This window comes from Schistocerca piceifrons, chromosome X (assembly GCF_021461385.2).
Source record: "Schistocerca piceifrons isolate TAMUIC-IGC-003096 chromosome X, iqSchPice1.1, whole genome shotgun sequence".
NCBI lineage: Eukaryota > Metazoa > Arthropoda > Insecta > Orthoptera > Acrididae > Schistocerca > Schistocerca piceifrons.
In genome coordinates, this window is record NC_060149.1 from 536969337 (window position 1) to 536992220 (window position 22884).

The 22884-nt window shown below is 35.4% G+C and overlaps 1 protein-coding gene across 1 annotated transcript in view; it reads right to left on the reverse strand.

The window, feature by feature from the left end:
- The window catches only part of LOC124722506 (calcium-dependent secretion activator-like), a 798081-nt gene that overhangs the window by 682890 nt on the left and 92307 nt on the right, over window positions 1–22884 (reverse strand). The window contains exon 2 of the mRNA XM_047247660.1: window positions 5463–5556. Within this exon, the coding sequence (XP_047103616.1) occupies window positions 5463–5556 (94 nt within the window). The remainder of the gene's footprint in view (window positions 1–5462; window positions 5557–22884) is intronic.

Sequence of the window (22884 nt, forward strand, 5' to 3'; positions counted from 1 at the left end):
ATCTGAGTCCTCCCTTGGGCTTGGGTGTGTGTGTCATTGTTAGTATAAGTTAGTTTAAGTAGTGTGTAAGTCTATGGACTGATGACCTTAGCAGTTTGGTCCCTTAGGAATTCACACACCTTTGAACATCTGACTGTGTAAAAGCTCATTAAAAGTTTTAAAAATACTGAACAATGAGCAAGTGAAATTTTCCATCTAAAAAAAAAGTGAACTGCAATGCACAGTGTCATTTAGCTTTTTGCAATCCATGAGGGTTTAATTTTTTTTAATCAAAGTAGGACTTGTATAAAATGATGTGTATCTTTAAATGTAATCCTTGCTTACCCAAAAAGGACATCACTTATAGTGAAGATGCACAATTTTTTTTAAGAGTATAATTTTTTTATTGTTTTGTACAAATGTACAATACATTGAACATAAATATTTTGTACAGGGATTTTCATATGGACAGTTCATATATGTATAAATGCGAAAAAAACATAGTGTATGGTTTTTTTTTATTTTTATTTAGACTTTTAACCCACTTTTAGGGATCAGTTTCAGTCATTGAATTGCCCAGTTAGCTATTTGCAATATCTATCTCGTCAATCCAAGGAAGGGGTGATGTGACGAAGCAAGCTGGGATATTTTTACTTCCCATCTTGCTTTGCTATCTGCTTCCTTGGGAAAGTCTTCTTGATATAAAAGGTTAAGTATAACTTATACAATTATAAGAGGCAGCCAAATAAAAGTGAGAAATATGGGAAAAAGAGTGATTATACTGTTCATAATTTCAAAAGTAATTGCTGTAACTGTTAATACATTTTTCCCACTGTAGGTGGAGATGATCAATGCTTTGATGAAAAAATGTTTGTGTTTGCCTATGAAGGCATGACTGTACCCAGGCCTCTTCATCTCAAGTAAATTGATGGCCAATAATGTTTTTATTTGCAGCTCAAAAAAGATAGAAACCACATGGGAAGGGATCAGGACTGCATGGAGGATGTCTTAAGGTGTTCCCAGTGAAAATTTTACAGTGTAATAGAAACAACCTTGGCAATGTGTGAGTAGGAATTTTGCTGGCAAGTTGTTTTGGCTACACTGTAGATGTTTTGCTGGGAAGCCCATATCCTCCAGAAGGTCCAAAACTGTCCTCACTGATTTTCATATTACTGGGGCCATGAAGAAAGATATTCACAGCCATCAGTTTGCTTTCGATGAAGTAGTGGATGCCTGGGTATGATAATGGTTCTATAGGCAACCACACACAGGTTTCCATGAAAGCATTGACCATTTTACCCACACTGGGATAGATTTACTAACAGCTATGACAATTACTTTTGAATTAATGAAAGGTTTCCTTACTTCTTTCCACCTGTCACATTTTTATATGACTGCCACTTCTATAACTGTTATTTAATAGACTTCACAATTAGGTAAATATTTATAAAAATGTCTGCAAAAGTTTACATCTATTTATAACTTACAATTTCTGTCCTCTACGACATATTATTCCATACTGTACAATTACATTTATATGTTTCCTCACTGATTATGAAAATTGACATCCTATAACAGGTTGCAGTGTCTGCTGTCAAGTTTAATTTGCATTCATAACCCAGAGCTAGACTTTTAAAGAGCTTAGAATTCTTGAAGTGAGTGTTGACATTTATGTACACAAAATAATTTTAGTTTGGTTTTACATGAGTCCCTAGCATGAGCTCATATGGATTTGAGCAAATTGTTGTACTGCATTGAAAATCTGAAATATGAGCTGAGGTCTATTGTTTTTTTCTTTCTCTTTACCACAGATATTTCTTGTGTTATAGTTATGTATTTCATATCATTTTGGTGTCTGACTTAAACCACGTATCAGCCCAATAGCTCCCTTTTGTAGTATCAGTACTCTGTTCAACTGCACATGATCTACACAACCCCATACTTGTATCTTGTAATTTACAAATGGAAAAACCATTCATAGAGTATTGTTGTTATAATTTTTGTATGCACTGCTTTGTGCAGCTGGCTAAGTAAATATAATGAACTATTTACTTTCCTACACACAAAATTTCCATTTTTTCCACATCAAATTTTTTTATAAAATTCTAGGCTAAGGAATATACAGTCTTTACAGTCTGTATACTAAATTCCACAAATATCAGTTGCCTGCTTTAAACTACAGTAACTGTGTTAGTAACTTTTAGGCCATAGTTACTAAATCACCTCTGATGCACCATACTTTAAAAAAGTGTAATCTCCTTCTCATCATCACCATTACCAATATATAACAGTCATCTGCATCAGTAATTGTATGAGAAGTAGACATAGGCATGCAGAAGGGGCAGGTTCTAGGGTTTTAGATCCTCCCACCCACTCCAAATGTTCTAAGTGGAATCCCCATTAGCACAGGTATCTGAAGTGAAGCTGTATGGCAGCACCAGTAGATGTGAAGAACCAACATCCACAGGCAGCAGATCAAAGTGTTGAAGGAGCTCAAGGTGAGCACACACAAAATGCATGCTATTTGCCTACTGGCACCAGGTGGCCAATAACATAGACCAGCTCTATAAATCAGGCTTTGCTGGAGTAAAGAACAGGATACAGTATGAGTAGAAGGGTGTCAGCCTGCAGCTCTGCCCACCAGGGACAGCCAGCTTGCAAAAATGAATTACAGATGGCTTGCTGTCACATCGGCTGTACCTATCCTATGGAAACCATTGTTGTAAATTGTTCACAGAAATTGGTGAGAGGCAGGGGTTTTGGAATTAATTTGAGACCACAGTTAAATATTTTTCTCCTGAGATCTTTTTGATGATCACAGTCCTGAAAAATTTCTCACAAACACTTCCTACTAGACTACAGTTCTCATTAACACTAAAATTCCTGCTATTGTTAGACTATAGGGAATTTAGTCTTGCTAAATAATCAGAGGATATATGTCATCATCATGATCATCATCAACAACAACAACAGCACTAGCTATTTTAAATCCATCACTGGTTAATGTTCCCTCCCAGGCTTCTATATGGATTACAGTTTCCAGCTGTTCTCATCAACACTGCTTCTGCATATTTTATAATGTCATCAGACAACCATTGATTAAGCTGTCTTCTTGGTCTTTATATATATAATCTACAGCTACAGCTACATCTACATCTAAATGAAAGTTCATATGTTGCAAGAAGTCTCAATGTTCAGTTTCTTATCTCTTTATTACTTGTACGTGTTGTTCAATTTTCAGACATGTGTGTAGGATTGGCAAATTGTATACCTGGGTCATTCGTGTTCTCACACTAACCAGACCTTCATGTTTTGCATAGCTCCTAATGCATTCCTGATACAATGAGGTGGTCACATTGTCCACCTGACAACAAGTAGCTGATGAATGACAATGCTCTCTAATGGCCTACATTCCTAGTATCTTGTTTTACTTGACAGATACTATTACTGAAGGTGTACCTGTGTTCCAGTTCATTGGGCTAACATAGAACTAGTGTTAAGAATGGAAGAAGTAAATTGCTACCCTAATGAATCCATATGACAAAATGATAGTATTTACAGTGCTTACAGACATATTTAGTACGTCATTTTCTTCCCACACTACATACCATGCATGAGTGGAATGGGAAGAAACCCTGATGTCTGGTACAATATGAAATACCCCCAACTATGTACTTCAAAGTGGTTTGCATATATGGATGTAGATGTAATCCCATTTACAGTTGGTCAATCTGCCATGTAGGTTGGCTACTCAAGTCTGATCAGGTCTGGTTTCTCAACAGCAATAGACTTGTTTGACATTTCCTGAAGAGCTTAAGATAACCCAATTATGGTAATCAGATTGAAATTGATTCAAAAAGACATTTAGAAAGACCTCTGGATCTAGTATCAAATGTTTCAGTTGATTTGGAATTACAGTATCATTGGAAATTTTGAACACCAACATTTCCACTGCTGACTGTAAATATTTGTATAAATCTCACAATTTTATTTTCAGCTTTAAGCCATTATCAAGTGGTATAGAAGCTGAAACACAGCAACTGTCAATATGGGTATAAGAAATAAGAATTGATGTGAGCTTGTGTGGCTTTTGTGAGTGATATATGACTGATAACCATTGGTACATAATGGATGGAAATGACTGTCAAGGACCTGGTGTATGATATTGATGTATGTAGATACTATTTATCCTAAGTGGTCATTCCACTCATACCAGTTTGATACACCAGTAAGAAAGACTAACATGTGTGTGTGTGTGTGTGTGTGTGTGTGTGTGTGTGTGTGTGTGTGTGTGTGTGTGTCTGTGTGTATACATGCATTGGTGTGGGTGTGAACTACACAGGGTTCAGTAGGCTCTGTTACAGATCACTTGCTCAAATAGGCAAGACAGTACAATGAAAGGTAATTTTAGGTATGTTATATTCCAGCAAATCAATAATGCACTAAAGTAATTTGCAGAATGAAATCAAAACCACAAATAAGACAAGAAAGAAAGACATATTCATATGGAATTGTTTTTTGGGTCAACGTAAGTGGTACATTCAGCACTGTAATGAGAAAAGATTTTCTTCTCCTTTGTACAATTATGGTGAGAAAGTGGGTAAAAAGAAGTGTTGGCACATAGCCTGCTTTTCTTTAATATCACCAAGGGGGCTGCTGAGCTCAGTGACCCCACCTCATGAACAGATCATGATAAATAGTGCCTCATGCGCTTTTTCCATGAAATGATGCCAGAAAATTGTGAATTTGATCCAGGACATTGGTGCAAGGTTTGATGATCAGAAACTTTATGCCACTAGCCCTTCTCCCTTTCCCAGCCAAATTTGGTGGTGAAAATTTCATCCATTACCAAAATACAAGTTGGCTACCTCTGAGTCTAGTGCCACTACTCACCCATGTCAGTGACCTTTGTTACATAAATGGCTGTAGGAATCAAAGACATCATTTTACTTGATCTTGTTCCAGTTTTAGCACACAGAGTCAAGTAGTTTAGTTTCTTTAGGTAATATTATACTCTGACACATCAAGAGACATCTATAATAAGGCTTGAGCATTACTGTAATTGCTGATAGAAGGTAATAAGAGTCGAACAGAAAATATGCAAAAAATATCGGTCATGCCTGAAGCAACACACTGGACTTTTTATGCCAAACTGTGACTAGGCTGGTCAGAGATAAAGAAATGAAATGATATAACATGATGTGCTAACTGTAAATACTAAAACACGGGAGAGTGAAGTGCAGTTGGGAGAAACAAACTACAAGCACATCCTCAAGAACAGAAGATCGTAAATGCTATAAAAAGAAGCATACAGGAAGTTTAAAACCTGGTTCAATTTTTAAGGTATATAATTAAACAGTTTAATATTTTAGTTGAGATATATTTATTACATTAATTGTGCCTTTCATAACAAACATTTATATTTTTACATTGTATTTCTATAACTTTAACAGGATATATATACAATGTACCTGGAAACTTACCTCTAGTTGAAAAGTTAGGACAACATCTAACTTAGTCAGTTGTGTATCACTGTCTGCAGAATCACCCTCCAGTTTTGCAAGTGATCCCTGAGACCTGTCATCAACAAGCAAGGAAAATGATATTATTTACAAGTACTTCATTCTCACTCTACATTACAACAAAATTTGTCCAACCAACCAATATATGAACAAACACTGAAAATAAAAATACACAGCTTTTGCCATAACCATGCTGTAACAGCAAAATCCTCTGCTGATAGAACAGCCACACTAATCAAATTATATATAGTCCTAACTACCTGAAATAAAAGACAGTATTAGTGCAGAAGGTAGTGCAACTCTTCATTGAACATGTAAAATATTCAACACCCTCTTAAGAAAATATGTGAGAATGAGTACTAGCTAATAAAAAGTGTGATTTGAGTTTTCTGGCAGACTAGACCCGTGGTTGGACTGAGATATTAATGTGGAAGCTTTCCCCTTTTGTTTGCAATGCCCTTACCAATTGATCTATCTAGGCATGAATAATGGTCAAGTATGAAAACTTCAGTCCTGCCAGTAACTCTCTCTCAAAATTCACAGAAACTCCCAGCATAATTTGCAGAATTAGCACTTCTGGAAGAAAAAATATTACAGCGAAATGGCTTAGTTATAGTCTGCTGATTATTTTCAGAATGAAACTGATTTTGTGAACTGTACTTGCTGGTCTAGCACTCCTGTATGCAAGAATATTGCAGAGATATGGCCTACCCATACTCTACAGGTTGTTTCCAAAATGGAATTGTTATTCTGTAGCGAAGTCTATGTTGATTTGGAACTTCCTGCAAGACTAAATTTCCAGTATCAGTGTGATATGAAACCTTAACCATATGTGTTTAGTATCTTCTTCTTCAAAAAACTTTTGATCTGTTTTAAACTAAAATGTTTGAATTCAACATCCTATTTCAAAAGGAAACTGAAATCATCTTGATTCAGGAGGGAAATTTGTACAAGACATGTCCAGAAAGTAAGTACTGTTTTGGAGAAAAAATCAGAAAACATTTTTTCAGACAAAAATTTATTATTACAAGAAACAGCACTTCTTGCCACAATTGTGTAGAGACTTTAAGAGAGGGAAGACAGCTTTCCTATGCCCTCTTCACAGAAAGATGCTACTGATGAATACTGACACTGCTGAACATCATATTTTGCATCATCATCACTGTCAAAGTACCTTATAGCAAAAACATGCTTCAAGTTCAACAACAAGTGGTACTCACAAAGTGCAAGACAGGTGCTGTATCACAGGTGATAAGACTGCACCCAACCATCTGTTGAATAATTTTTTGAATGAAACAGCAGAATGGGAATGTGTGTTGTCAGGAAACAACACAATGCCTTAACTGACCATTCCATGCGTTTGGTTTTGCATTATGTGCCAAAGTTTTCGCAGTGTTTCACAGTATCAAACTTCATCAAGCACATGATATTTTGTGTTGGCATTGTTCCAGTTTTTGTTTAAAGGGTGCAGGGGTGGTCCTGAGGGCCTCCACTCCAGAAACTATGGTTTTGATTTTGGAGTGACATGAAAAACCCAAGTTTCGTCAATAGTCACAATTCTGTTTAAGAATTCACCTCCATCATCACTACATCAGATCAAAGAACTGACAAGGGGCTTTGTCTTGTGAACACCCGTAAGTGTTTTTGGAACTTAAAGGGAACAAAATTTGTGGAAATTTAAGCAATTTGTGATATTCTCATGCAAAACAGTTTTTTAAATTTGTTGAAACTCATCGCAAAACATTCTTATTGTGAACTGTCTATTTTAATGAATTTCCTCATTCACATTTTTAACCAAGTCATCACTGACAATAAAAGACCACCCACTTTGTGCCTTGTCATGAACACTGATTTGTCCATCACTGCATTGGCTCACCCACTATCTGACCATTCCATAGTCATTGCATATTACAGAACATATTCTCAGTTGGTAGGCTCAGAGATTTTCTTAAACAATTTGATCAGTCACTAACAAATGTCAACACAGCACAGTCTGGCTGTAATGATGCAAGAGGAAAAACCATGAATGGGAGAGATGAGTGTGAATGTGTCAAACTGAGGCACTAAAGCTGTGGTGTGGTTGAATGAAACAATATTTACTTTCCAGACACACCTCATATCTAACTTTTTAAAATATCTATTAATGCACAAAGTATGTAATCACACAGTATAATGCGAAAATGTATTTTTCTTAAATGAAGTCACTTTCCCAGGTAGGCTGTTCTTTTATTTTGAAATGAATACTTCATTTCATTATTTAGCAAGAAGCTAATTTCACTCTCTAAGGCATTGTCAAGCTACATGACAATAAAAACTATGATGTTTCCAGTATGTTGTGTTCCACACATCAATGTGGGAAAGAGCAATATCTGATTGCATCCATAATAAGATATTTACAGAACTGAAGTAGTTATGGGCACAACTATTCCAGATATGAAGTAAATACTTAAAATGAAAAGAGTGAAACACTTAGGTGGTTTAGTTATGTTTCTTGACATTCATTCTATTTGATTTTATGATGCTGAATGTGATGTGCAAGTTTTCACTTCAATAGTTACACTAATGTATTTATAATGTGTTATTTATGCTGACATAGTGACAAATACTGTATTAGAGCAGCACTCATTCCTTTCTACATATATATTTCACATAAAGGATAGTTGTGCCTGTACCTTTTACAGTTGTGAGAAACTCTTACTGAGAATGCCTTGACAGGTTGCTTTCCACCCTCACTGCTGTGTGGAATACAATATGATGTAAGAATTATAGTTTTTATTGTACTATATTTTCATAGTGCAAAGATGGAAAAATTAGTTAACCACTAACTAATGAAATAAATTATTTATTTTAAAACAAAGGAACAGCCTACACAGGAAAACAATTTTCTGTGATACCTATACAGTATCATTGGACACGTACATACAAAAGACTGCTAGTACTTTTATCTTACTGCAGCTCACATATTCAAATAGCAAATTCCAAATACACCATTTGGGGAAAACATTTTCTGAGTAATTATGCAATCTAATTTTCAAAAATGAAATTTAATGAATGTTTTAAGAGTAACACAGTCTTCAAGAAAGAATAGTTCTGATTAACCACTAGCTAATAGGAGAAAAGATTGATGCCAAAAGTGCCATACTATTCAAGAAAAACATCTACACAAAAAGAGTCTTGAACTAGAAAGTGACAATTGATGTCTATCTTAAAACTGTTGCCAACAACTGTATAATTTCCTTTAAGATGACCACTTTGGGGTAGGGAGGTACTGAGCGAGAGAAGTACACACAGGTGACAAAGTCATGGAATAGTGATATGCACAAATACATAAGTCAGGAGTATCATGTACACAAGATATAATAGGGCAGTGGATTAGTGGAGCTGTCATTAGCACACAGGTGATTCACATGAAAAGGTTTCCAATATGAGTATGGCCATATGATGGAATTAATAGTGCAGAATGGTAGCTGGAGCTGGATGCATGTGCATTCCATTTCAGAAATTCTTAGGGGATTCAATATTGTGGGATCCACATCATCAAGAGTGTGCTGATAGTACCAGATTTCATGCATTACATCTCACCACTGACAAGGCAGTGACCAACGGTCCTCACTTAATGACCAAAAGCAGTGGCATTTGCGTAGAATTTTCAGTGGTAATGTGGCAAAATTTGGCATTAATGAGCTACAGCAGCAGGCAGCCAATGCAATTACCTTTCTTAACAGCACAACATCACCTGAAATGCCTCTACTGGGCTTGTGAGCATACTAGTTGGACCCTAGACAATTGGAAGACTGTGGCCAGGTCAGAGGAGTCCCAATTTCAGTTGTTAAGAAGTGATGATAGAACTTGTGTGTGGCACAGATACCATGAAGCCATGAACCCAAGTTGTTGACAATGGACTGTGAAAGCTGTTAGTGGTTGTAAAATGGTATGGGCTGCATCCTCTGGTCCAACTAAACTGTTCATTGACTGTAAATGGTTATGACTGGATATTTGGAGAGGATTTGCAAGAAACAACAATGGAATTTTTGGATGACAATGTGCCATGTCACTAGGCCACAATTGTTCATGGCTGGTCTGAAAAACGTTCAGAAGAATTCAAATGATTTGGCCACCCAGACCACCATACATGAATCTGATTGAAAATTTATGGGACATAATCTAGATGTCAGTTCATGCACAAAATCATGCACTTAAAAAAGTTTCACAATTAAGTATGGCTATAGAGGCAGCATGGCTGAGCACTTCTGCATAGGACTTCCAACATCCTGTTGAGCCCATGCCAAGTCAAGTTGCTGCACTGTGCCAGGCAAAATGAGGTCAAACACAATATTGGGAGGCATATCATGACATTTGTCACCTCAGTATAGTTTGATTTAATAAGATGAGCCCATGCCACTAATTATAGATATCTAACAACATAAGTCAAAAACATATAATGTATGGATGTCAGAGAAATACTGGTTTTCTTGTGGGTATCAGTGCAAGCTCTACAAATATGTGCAGTGTGTTATGCAGGAAGGCTTGCCTAATGCGTAATTTGTCATGCAAAAAGATTTCTATGCAATGCCTTGAGCACATACAAGCACTAAATTTTAACATGATACTTAATACATTGAAATATATATATATGAGCCTTAAGAAAAAATTAAATTGAACTTAAAATTTTAATAAGTATTGTATTCACAAGGCATCAAAACTTCTTGTGCAGACTCAATTGTGGGTGAAACATGTTTTGTAATTATCCAAAGCAATGATGTATCTCACATCTTTAGGTACAGTACTGCAATAAACGCAAAGTTAATGTAGTAGACAAAGATTTTTAATGAGTTATTCCAGATAGTCAGATAATAAATTATAATTCCAAAACAGGAGATAACTTTGTTAATGGGGTAGTTAGTATGGAACAATTATGCAGCGAGAGACATACCATTGGATGTATGTACTATGAAATAACATTTGAAGCATCACTCCTTGAAATTACATAAAAAAAAGAAGAAACTAACATCACATATATATCTCTTCGTAATATTGAGGCCCATTAGAGATGAAGTATTGTATTGTGCAATAAGCTGTCTGGACTATGTATATTCACAAATTTTCAATCTTATCCTTTTTTTTATCTTATTTGAAATGTTTTAAACTCCGACTATGTAGTAGTATATGTTGTGCTAACACAATAAACCCCCATGAATTAAAAATCAAGTATCATAAAAATACTGCACTGCAAAAAGATATAATTTTATTTATGTGAATATCATAATTGTTGTATTGTGCTGTTGAGTGAATTTCATGTCCTGTAACTTATTTTTGATTTAATGTTCCATGTTTCTGGGCGCGAGTTGGTTATATGTTGTCTGGTGGTAAGAAAGGAAGGAGAAATGTAAAGTTTTTCTGGAGTTGCATAGAAATGGGATGTGTTTCTCTCAGTGAGCATTGAAATTGATGGCAACAAGGCATCTAGAACTATTAAAAATGAAAATTACGTATGAATCTGTTTGTCGCCTATGTTATTTCAAGAAACACGTCAACCTATAGGGTTTCCAGACCTACAAGACAATCTGCCTTCCAGACAGAAGAAATCCAAGCAATGCATTGAAGGACATCCTTAGAAAACAAGATGAGCATTATTTCTTTAAAACTAACACAGACTTGGCCAACAATATTTAATTACTCCATGAACAATTACTACAATTAATGGTCATCCAATGTGCATTACAAAGAAGGTCTTTTAAGTAGTACCATTGCGCCCAGGATACTTGTGCATTTAGATTTTTGACATTGTTTATGTTTCAGGTGACAAGAAAGCATATAATTGTGTTGCAAAGATGAATGATTTTAAACCAAATATAGTTTGACATGGTGTGTGTGGAATGATGCAACACTATGGACATTTGGTTGGAAAGGTTGAAGCATTATTACTAAAGTTGATACCACCTACCCATATCAGGACAATAATGAGCTAAGTACCAATTAAAGTATTTATTTTGTGTTTTCTCATTGCAGTGCTGTGTGAACATTTTGACCAGTTTTTTCTTACTCTGGTAATTTATGAACAAATTTACAAAAAATGGATCATGATCAGAACAATGAAATAAATATGCCAAACCTACCAGTGTCAACTAGTGGCTTTAAAAAGGCCATAGCCAATGAAGACATGTTTTAGGATGAAGTGGACAATAGTCAACTTAAACAGTTAAATGAAATCAGTACAGACTCAGGATTTTTAGACTGTAGCATGTTATATTTGAATCCAGACTGTGAGAAACAAGTACAGTCACACGCGAGTGAAACAATGTGGAGTGAAGAACCCAAACAGCTAAATTTACAAGACATGTTTAATGTATTAATGTCATCAATGCAAAAAATAGTGAAAAACATTAAAAAATAGTGAAAAACTTGAAAAGTCAATAGTCTCAGAATGTAATCTCATTAGAGCAGAGCTTAATGCACAAATTTAAGATATTAAAAAGGACTTAGTTGGTGTGTTTTCTCAAGTGAAAGCTATAGATGAATGTGTGAAAAAGTAGAGGGGAAGGTAGAGTCTTTAGAATCCAAAATACAGTCATTAGAACCAAAAATAGGGGAAGTAGACAGGGATCTCAGATTTGAGATAGGTTCTGTTGAAGTCAGATGTAAAGATGCTGTTGGTGATGCTAGTAAACAACCTGTAACCTTTATAAATAAGCTAAATGAAAAAATAGACAGTGTTGCCTCAGATGTATAAGTTCAGAAGATAGCTAAGATAACAGACTCAAGTGTGTCAGACTTACATAGTGATGTCACTATTATCAAAAAACATGTACAACAGTTACAAGATGGGGCTTATCTAAAAACTTTCTGTAATGTAGGATGCCCAAGCTATCTTACTATGCCACTTCGGTGTTTCTCTGCTGACAAGAAGATTCATCCACTTGATTTTATACAACATTGCCATGATAGTTTTCACCCTTGTATGAGTGATGAACTAAAAATTTAGTTCGTTAAAAGATCATTAGAACGGAAACCTTGTCATTGGTCAACCAACTAGACTGTAGCAATTTATCCATAGATGAATTTGAAAAGCGTTTCTTGAAAAAGTTTTGGTCTGACACTGAACAGGCAAGGATGAAGAGTAAGATTTTTAAATGGTCTGATGCACAGGGAGCAGAGAAGGGGTATGAAAGAGTTTTGCAAAGACCAGATCACAAAACTTGCACACTTAGACCAACATTTTGAGGAATTAACTCAAATAGATACACTTGAGAGAAGGCTACCAGAAAGAATTCAAATGGGTTAGTTTATGGGCCGGATGATTCTGTAGACTAGTTCCCGAAAAAAAAATCCTTGTTTTCCAAACTTTGCAGAAAACAAGTAAGGGGTCCCAAGATCTGTCTGGCACACTTGAGTGGTGATGTCACCTATTTCTCTTCCTGTCCTGACATTAGTTTGTATAAAGCTAGGTAGTGAAAAAAAAAGTTTTTGAGTTATACCAAAAATATGTAAGGTAATGAAATTTTACAAAATGTACAAGTATATGAGATTATGTTGAACATCCTCAGTGACCAGTAAACATTTAAGTGTAAAAAGTTGTATAATTGCAGGAGTAATTTGATTATTACACAATGTATACACAATTTTTGCTAAATTTTGAGGATGTATATGGTATATATAGCTATTAGTAGAAGAGCACACCTGAGATGTTTAGTGCCATGCACTAGTTTTCAGATTGTTTGTATAGTGTAACAAGGGAAAGTACAGTTGCCTAGTGAAGTGTATTTGAAAGCAATGAAGTGATTCTAGGGTGTATGACCTCTCTGACCCATAAGTTGAAGTAATATGATTGTATGAAGTAATGAGCTGTGGAAACAATGCAATGATTACATACAGTAAAATAATAAAACACGTAAATAGTGGTGGAAGCAATGCAATGATTACATGCAGTAAAATAATAAAACATGTAAATAGTGTAATTTCTATTGCTAGAAGAAAAGCTATACCAGTTGTGGGGTCTGCTACTATGTTGTGGTTTAAGAAGTTGATCTATTGTGTAAGATGATGCAGGTGATTTTACTATGGTGATTATTATTATGAAGTATTTAGTGGAGTAATGAGGTGATATTATAAGGATATGAGGTGAAGTTATTACTTTGATGCAATGAGGAGATATTTGATGTATTTAAGGAAGTGTCGATGTATTACTGCTGTAATGAGGAGAATGATGTTAGGTAGGGACTGGTTAGGAAACCTGTTTTTCTTTTTACTGAGGAGAAAGTTTATGAAAGACACACTTAATAAGCACAGTTTGTAATGCAGGTTGTTTTTGATTTAAAGTAATGGATGCAAGTAAATACTCAGTTATATTTATGCAGAAATGTTGTTCTATGTGAACTGTGACATCTTTTGTAATTAAGCAACATGTCAGTAACCTGTACACTGAAAAGTGATTAAGCATCTTGCTGGTAATTAATATGAAGAACATGACACTTGAAAATAGGAAGTAAACTGGAGAATGTTTTTAGTGAATTAACAACTATACCTACACACCACTACATGTTTGTACACTGTTGAAAGTTAATGAGATGTGAAAACCATTTATTTCTGAACTTACGAAATTTTTTATACTTACATTGAATCATATAAGGAAAGTCAGGATGACACATCTGAACACTTGAGGGTTGATGTATGCAGTACTCAGAAGGCTTTATGAATGGAACTACTTACTGTATCAAATTATACACTTGAGGCATATAACTGTTCTGTTCCTGAAAATCTGATGAGAGGTGGGAGTTACATTGTTACTTTTCTGAAAACATGATTAAGTATGAACTAAGTCTTTGAAAAATTTTCAGATGGGAGAATCTCTAGTGAATTTGTCTTGTGTTTGATGTGCACCAAGTGTCACAACCATACAGTTACTTACTGAAACATGTAATGATCAATATAGTGCTATTGCATATTTGCTTTGACGTGTTGTTATTTTTGTAACCAACTATGAGTATTGGGATGATTCTTGAAAGATACTAACAGGCACAAAGACTACTTTGCCATTAAATAATATACCCACATCCCATAAAAACTTCATAACATTTTACCGTTTTTGTAAATGACTTGAAGATACTGTCTGATAACTGGTAATATGTGTACAGTTTTCTTTGTCTTTGAACTACTTGTCAACAATGCAGAATGCACCATGGAATTTTATGTAGATATAAATAAACAAACAAATCTTACCTTCTTCAAAGTGTGTAAATGATATCAGGAGAGTTACTGAAATCTGTTGAGGGCACTTGTTTCCCAAAAAATTTATTTTTTTGATGTTGTATAGTATCCTCAACCATGAGTTGAACCAAGTTGATAGTGAATTTGGCTGTGTAGTTAAATTAGACTACATGCTATCCTCAACTGGACTTCAACTTAAATTGTCATAAAGAACATTTAGTTATATGATAGATTGTACTGTATGGTATCCTCAATTGAAGTTGGGCCATGTTAGCACACTGGACTTATATTTGAAACTACTATACTCATAATATAGTATCATAGAACTGGGTTGTGCTTATGTTGCACACGTAACTTTAACAAATGCTTTGACGTTTTAGTAGTGTCTATGCTGCACACAGTATTACATGAACTACTCACAGTATAAAATGGTATTGTAAGCCATGGTAGTGCCAAAAAAGCACAGAGGACTAGCTTCTGAGATACGCTATCACATTTTTCAGTAGAGAAATTGGTATCGTAATCTACAATTTTGCAAGTGATATTATATTTTACAGTTATGATGAAAGTATAATAATTTACTATTTTCAAAACAGTATTAACTTTTCAAAAAATTAAGTATCTTTGACAAGTCAAGTGTCTAAGAGAACAAATCATTTAACTTATTATTTTCTGCATCCAAGTTAAATTTTCCTGATTGTTGAGTGTTAATTTTAGTCTTGTTATACCTAATATATTAATATTTTCTTTACAGTTTTTGTCTTACTATAAATATTATTTCTTTAATATTGCTAATTAGTATTTGTACAATATTCAAAAATATAATTACATCTTATAAATTTTTTTTTTTTTTTTTTTTTTTTTTTTTTTTTTTTTTTTTTTTTTTTTTTTTGTGGGAAGTAACCCTTTTTAATTTTTTTTCAAGCTGAGTTAGTGTTTGCATTTTTATAAGGATTTTCCAAGTATTCTTTTCATGCAACTTCAAATCAGTCTCTCTCTCTCTCTCTCTCTCTCTCTCTCTCTCTCTCTCTCTCTCTCTCTTTTTGGATATTCAGATCTAAGAACCTTGTTTATCTTGCATTTTTTCTAAAGAAGTATTTCATATATGTGATTAGGGAATGTTGGATTCTGAAGCTGATACACTGTGAAATGTTGCAGGAAATATCCTGGGAGCTGTGTCCACTCCTAAAAAAATCATCAAGACCATCAGCAGTATGAAGACCCATCGACACAACCCTCCAATTCAGCACACACCTGATGCCTCTTTTTACCAGCCTTCAGCTATTCAGAAACCTAAGATTTCGTAAACACTTGTGCTACTGCATATTCTACTTCTCAAATTTGTAACATCGTGCATGTCCTCAAGGCTTTCTCTCATGTGAAATGTGAGCGAAACTCTCAGGGAGAGGAGGAGTGGGGGGTAGTGAACAGGCGGAGGGGGGTTGTGTCACATGCAATAAGCCATCTCAAGCACAAATTTATGATCTTATCCTTTTCTTGATCTTATTTGAAATGTTTTAAATTCAGAATTTGTAGTAGACTAGTATATGTCGTGCTAACACAATTAACCCCTGTGATTTAAAATTCAAATTTCATAAAATTACTGAACTACAAAAAGATACAATTTTGTTTATTTGAATATATATATTATTATAATTGTTGTATTGTGCTGCTGAGTGAATTTCATTTTCTGTAAATTATTTTTGATTTAATATTCTATGTTTTGATCTTAGTAAGAGTATATCTTTACTGATGTACTTTGGAACAATGTTAACTGGACACTAATTGGTTGTATGTTGTCTGGCGGGAAGAAAGGAAGGAGAATTGTAAAGTTTTCCTGGAGATGCATACAAATGGAGTATATTTTTCTGAGTGAACATTGGAATTGATGGCGGCAAGGCATCTAGGACTATTAAAACTGAAAATTACATACGAGTCTGTTTGTCGTTTATGTTATTTCAAGAAACACATCAACCTATAAGGATTCCAGACCTACAAGAGAACCTGGCTTCCAGACAGAAGAAATTCAAGCAACAGATTGATGGAGATCCTTAAAAAACAAGATGAGCATTTTTTCTTTAAAACTACCACTAGAGTCAGCGAACAATATTAGTTATTGCATGAACAATTATTACAATTAACGGCCATCCAATGTGCATAACAAAGGAGGTCGTTGAAGTGTTAACTCATATTGTTTATGGATGGATCAACCATGGGCCCATTTGAGGAAATATCTTTGCATTTGCATAAAGTCATTTAGGAAACTCATGAAAACCTTGGATGATGATGGCTGGAAAGTGGTATGAGCCATAATCAATAAACTTAGGACTTGCACAAACTTACATCTACATCTATACACGCAATCTGCAAGCCACCATATGAAGTACAGTGGAGGTTACATTGTAAAACTACTAGTCATTTCCTTTTCCTGTTCCACTTGCAAGTAGAATCAGGTAAAAACAACATATATGCCTCTGTATGAGCCCTAATTTCTGTCATCTTATCTTTGTGGTCCTTACATGTAATTTAGGATGGCCACAGTAGAATCATTTTACAGCCTTCTTCAAATACTAGTTCTCTAAAGTTTCTCAATAGTGTTTGATGAAATGATCTAGGACTACCATTTCATCCTCTGTGTTACCATTTGCACTAATGCAGGTGAGTAACATAACATTATTTCTGAATACAATCCAAAATTTATTGCCACAATTCTGAAACAAAAATTAATACTGAAAGTACATCACTGGTAACTGTAAATGTTCCTGTTAAGTATAGAATGAAACAAGTGCACCCTGAACAAAATGGAAAATTTACAAGTATAACAGAAGAAGAAACAATGATAGGATATGGTCAGAGCCAACAGAAATCATCTTATTGTTTCTCAAAGTGTTTGACTTAAATATTTGTAAAATTTTGCACAGATTCTGACCAATTTTTGAAACATTTGTTCCATTCTGACATTGGCTCCTCAAACACAGGTTTTTGGATGGAATCAACAACTCCTTGAAGTGACAAAACTTGATATCCATAAATTTTTGTTTTACTGAAAGAAAGGAAAAGAAGTTCTTAGGTCATAAATTAAGCTAATTTGGCAATCAAGAATTAATCTGATGCTTTTCTCCCTCAGATAAACAATTGTCTGCTGTGTTTTGTTACAAAAGGTAGCATCATGACAAAGAATGAAGTGACATTCTCAGTTGTTTTTCATGATTTATTGATGGTGGGAAACAAAATTCTTATATACCATTCAGCATTAAAAGTTCAATCTTCAAAAGAAGTGGTTGCAAATTCCAACGTAACAAGAGAGATAAGTGATCACTTTCTCGGAAGTGATACATGAATGAAACATTTTTGATGGTCTGGGGACATCTTTGAAAACCCAATCAATTAAATGTTGCTCAATTTCCAGCTCATTCAGATTTATCCATCTGTGGCTTTCGGCTATGATGTTGAGTATAAATTTTACAGTTAATGAGCGTTTCCTTATATCAGTTCATAAAAGCCTCCTTTTGAGACTTGTCAGACTGTTACTATAAAATTTGTCATTAATAACCCATAATTCAAAAATAAATGCAAAGTCCATAGCTAAAACACTAGAAGAAAGGATGATCTTCACTATTCTGGACTAAATCTCACTTTGGCACTAAAAGGGGTGAATAATGCTGCCACAAAAATCTTTGGTCATGTGCCAAATAGTATTAAAAGTCTGACAGATATCCAACCAACATTTAAAAGCAAATTAAAATAATTTCTGAATTACAACTCCTACTCAATAAATCAATTTTTAGATATGAAGTAGTAACTGTTTTTGTGTAAAGAAAACTTATGTTAAAGTGATACATACCAAATCATTATTAAATATCATATTCATGATCTATGGAACAACGATTAATGTATGTATGTATGTATGTCAGAATCCGTGAGAGCTGGCTTTTTTTCACAGCTGAATTCACATGCAGAATCAAATGTACTTCAGACTTCAACATGCCTAATGGTATCTGTGTCTCACAGTAAGTTATATATCAATCCTCATCATTCATCTTATGCCCAGCATTAATCATTCTTGGAACAACAACAACAAAAACCAATAGGAATGAAAAATGTTGGGTGTCCCCTAAGTTACGTTAAGTTATTTCCATGTTATGTGGATCATTTGCACAATAATTAATTTGTAAATATGGCTACATGCTGAATATTTAAAAGTATTTTTATTAAATATGGATGTGAGTTAGTAATTTCTAACACAACAGTTTTCACACATTACAGTGAAAGAAATTCATCTACAGAACCAATGGAGTTGTCAAGGCATTTTCAGTTTATTTTCAATTTTATATTGCTATCTGTCAGACTCCCCCATAAACCATAGACCTTGCCATTGGTGGGAAGGCCTGTGTGCCTCAGCCGTACGGAAAGCCATACTGTAGGTGCACCCAAAATGGAGGGATTTCCGTTGAGAGGCCACACAAATGTGTGGCTCCTGAAGAGGGCAGTAACCTTTTCAATAATTGCAGGGGCAACAATCTGGATGATTGACTGATCTGGTCTTGTAACATCAACCAAAATGGTCCTGCTGTGCTGGTACTGTGAACAGCTGAAAGAAAGGGGAAACTACAGCTGTACTTTTTCCTGAGGGCATGCCGCTTTACTGTATGCTTAACTGATGATGGCATTCTCTTGGGTGAGATGCTCTGGAGGTAAAATGGTCCCTTGTTTGGATCTCCGAGCAGGGACTACTCAGAAGGATGTCGTTATCAGGAGAAACAAAACTGACATCCTATGGATCGGAGTGTGGAATGTCAGATCCCTTAATCAGGCAGGCAGGTCAGAAAAATTAAAAAGGGAAATGGATAGGTTGAAGTTAGATATAGTGGAAATTAGTGAAGTGCAGTGGCAGGAGAAACAAGACTTGTGGTCAGGTGAATACAGGATTATAAATAAAGAGTCAAATATGTTGTAATGCAGGAGTTAGTTTAATAATGAATAAAAAAAGTATCATTGCAGATAAGCTACTATGAACAGCACAGTGAACGCATTATTGTAGCCCAGACAAACACCAAGTCCATGCCTACTACAGTAGTATGAGTTTATATGTCAACTATCTTCAGAGATGATGAAGAAATTGAAGAAATGTATAATGTGATAAAAGAAATTATTCAAATAGTTAAGGGAGGTGAAAATTTAATAGTCATGGGCGACTGGAATTTGATAGTAGGAAAAGGAAGAGAAGGAAAAGTAATAGATGAGTATGGACTGGGGATGAGGAATGAAAGAGGGAGCTGTCTGGCAGAATTTTGCACCAAGCATAATGTAATCATTACTAACATTTCATTTAGGAACCGGGAAAGAAGGTTCCATATGCGGAAGAGGCCTGGAGACACTGAAAGGTTTCAGACAGATTATATAATGGTAAGACAGAGATTCAGGAGCCAGGTTTTAAATTGTAAGACATTTCCAGGGGCAGATGTGGACTCTGACCACAATTTATTGGTTATTATAATGATGAGCCAATGATGAGCCAATACATTCAGACCACCTGGTTAATAGCTTGTGTGTCTGTCTTTGGAAGAAAATACATCACTGATTCTGCATATCATGGATCCAACAGTTTGCTGGTATGTTTGTAGAGGTATGTGGCATGAGATGTCTCTGCACAGGTCATGTAATTCACATGAATAACGGGCTGCTGGTTTGCATATGTGCTTATTGCACACAATAGGAGCCCAGATGGATACCACAGGATTTACATCAGGCAAATCTGGTCACCAAGACATCAATGTGAATTCACTATAATGCTCCTCGAACCACTGTAGCACAGTTCTGGGTCTGAGACCAAGACAACTATACCGCTGAAAGATGATATCACCGTTGGTGTAGACATCAAGCATGAAGGGATGCAGGTGGTTTCCAGCTGTCAGCATGTCTTTCATTATTACCACAACTCCATGCAAGCACAGGAGAATGTCTCTCATAACATAAAATTGCTCCCATCAGCCTGCGTCCATGGTGTGTCTTGTGTTTTGAGCCACTGTTGAACTCAATGACGGCATTTGTGGAGACAGCCAGTGACCTAGTGTAGGAAAAATGAGATTCAGACAAAGAGCTGACACATTTCCATTGATTGATGGTCCCATGCCCACTGCAATTGTAATTTACAATGTCATTGGGTCAACATATGACCATGTGGCTTGCTGCAGAGCTCCATGTTCAACAATGTCCAATGAACGGAGTGCTCCAAAACACTTGTGCATGCACCTCTATTATGCTCATCCAGCAGAGATGCCACAGATCACCATCTATCCTACTTTACAGAGCAAACGAGACTCCAAACCCCACTTTTTATGAAGAGTAATGGGTGTCCAACTATTTAGTGCCTAGTGGTAGTTTCAATGTCCTTGTACCTCTTTCCACAAGTCATCATCATAGTAGCACATGAACATTCAAATAGCTTCACTGTTTTCAAGATATTCAGTCACCGGACCTACATAATAATAATAATATGACCTTTGTCAAAGTTGCTTATCTCAACACAATTGCCTTTTCCTTTCACGGGACAGTGTAATCCCTCTAGTAATTCATGGTTTTTCACATTAATGTCTTCTCTGATCAGCTTATGTGGGAAGCTATTTTTAAATAATGATATGAATTTATTATGGAATAGATTAAATTTTATGTCAAGATTTGTTTAGTTTTGAATTTCATCCCAAGTCATCTCTTGCAAACTATTTGTTCTGGAGTCATTAATTATTCTAACTGATTTCCACTCAGGAGTATCAGTACCGCAAGGCACTATCTGATTTATCCTGGTAAACTATAGTCTCCATTATGAACAGAGAGAGCATTTGTTACTGGGTATACAGGGAGACATCATGAACAATTCTGGTGTGGAACAGATCAAAAGCCTATTCCTTGAAAAATGTTGATAATGATGATGATGATGTTGATGGTGGTGGTGATGGTTATGACAAAGGTGATGAAGCTGAATGAAGTGATTCAAATTAAGCCTTTGTAAAATTTGTAAATAATCATTGAACAATTCTTCATATACAGAGGGGTCCAGAAAATGAAAAATGTAGGCTCTCTTTGATAGTCAGTATTAGTGAAACAAAATAACATATTGTTACAATTCTTGCACGGGTGGGGGGAAGGGGGGGGGGTTATTTTACATGTTCAAAGTGACCCCCATTAGCAGCCAAACAAAGTTGATGCTGCTAAACTTGACCGAACTATTTCTGTGAGTGTTACTGGTGTAGTAGCTACCTCAATGGTTACTTCTAGCTCATTCAGTGTCGTTGTCGTCCATTGATAAATTTCATTTTTTCATGTCCCCCATAGGTACAAGTCAAGAGATGTAAGCTCTGTAGATAGTGGTGGGAACTCAACAGCTTCTCTTCAACCTATCTATTATCCACATATTTTTTCATCCAAGTAGGTTCTGACATCTCTGTGATAGTGAGGCAGAGTGCCATCCTGCTGTAGGTGAAATCTTTCATTTCCAAACACCACACAGATGGCAGACAAAATTGATGTTTCCAACATGTGAAGGTACACCTTCCCTGTTACAGTATCTTCAAAGAAGAGTGGAGGAATCAGATCATACCAGATTTTAATATGCAGTAGGTTAACATGTTTGTTTATGTGAATGTGAGGATTTTCAGGGGCCCAGTTTACACAGGTGTGGAAGTTTATAATACCGTTCAATTTCAATTGTGCCTCGTTAAAACAGATAACAATCCCTGCAAACCATTCATCTTCACGAAGTATGCATTCAGACCACTCACAGTGCTCCATCCTTTGATACAGGTCATCCTCATTCATAGTGTGCAGTGATCTTGTAATGTAAACTTTCCCTTTTGCAGCCTTCAGAATTTGTCATATGCCTGATCAGTTTACCACGCTTTCATGTGCACCCTGCTTTGCAGATTTTTGAGATTACCTAGTTTGATTGATTGATATGTTTATTTATCCACATAACAATACAAATTGTATGGATGTTGTTAACTGTGTCTTATGAACTACAACATACATGTGTTCTTACAATGTTTACAATTCAGTTCTTACAATTTTTACAAGCCAATTCTTATAATATATATAATTATGCCACATACTATTGATTTATATAGGCCTATGTGGTATTTGTGTCTACTAAATAGCTATCTATAACTATTCTAAATACTCATTT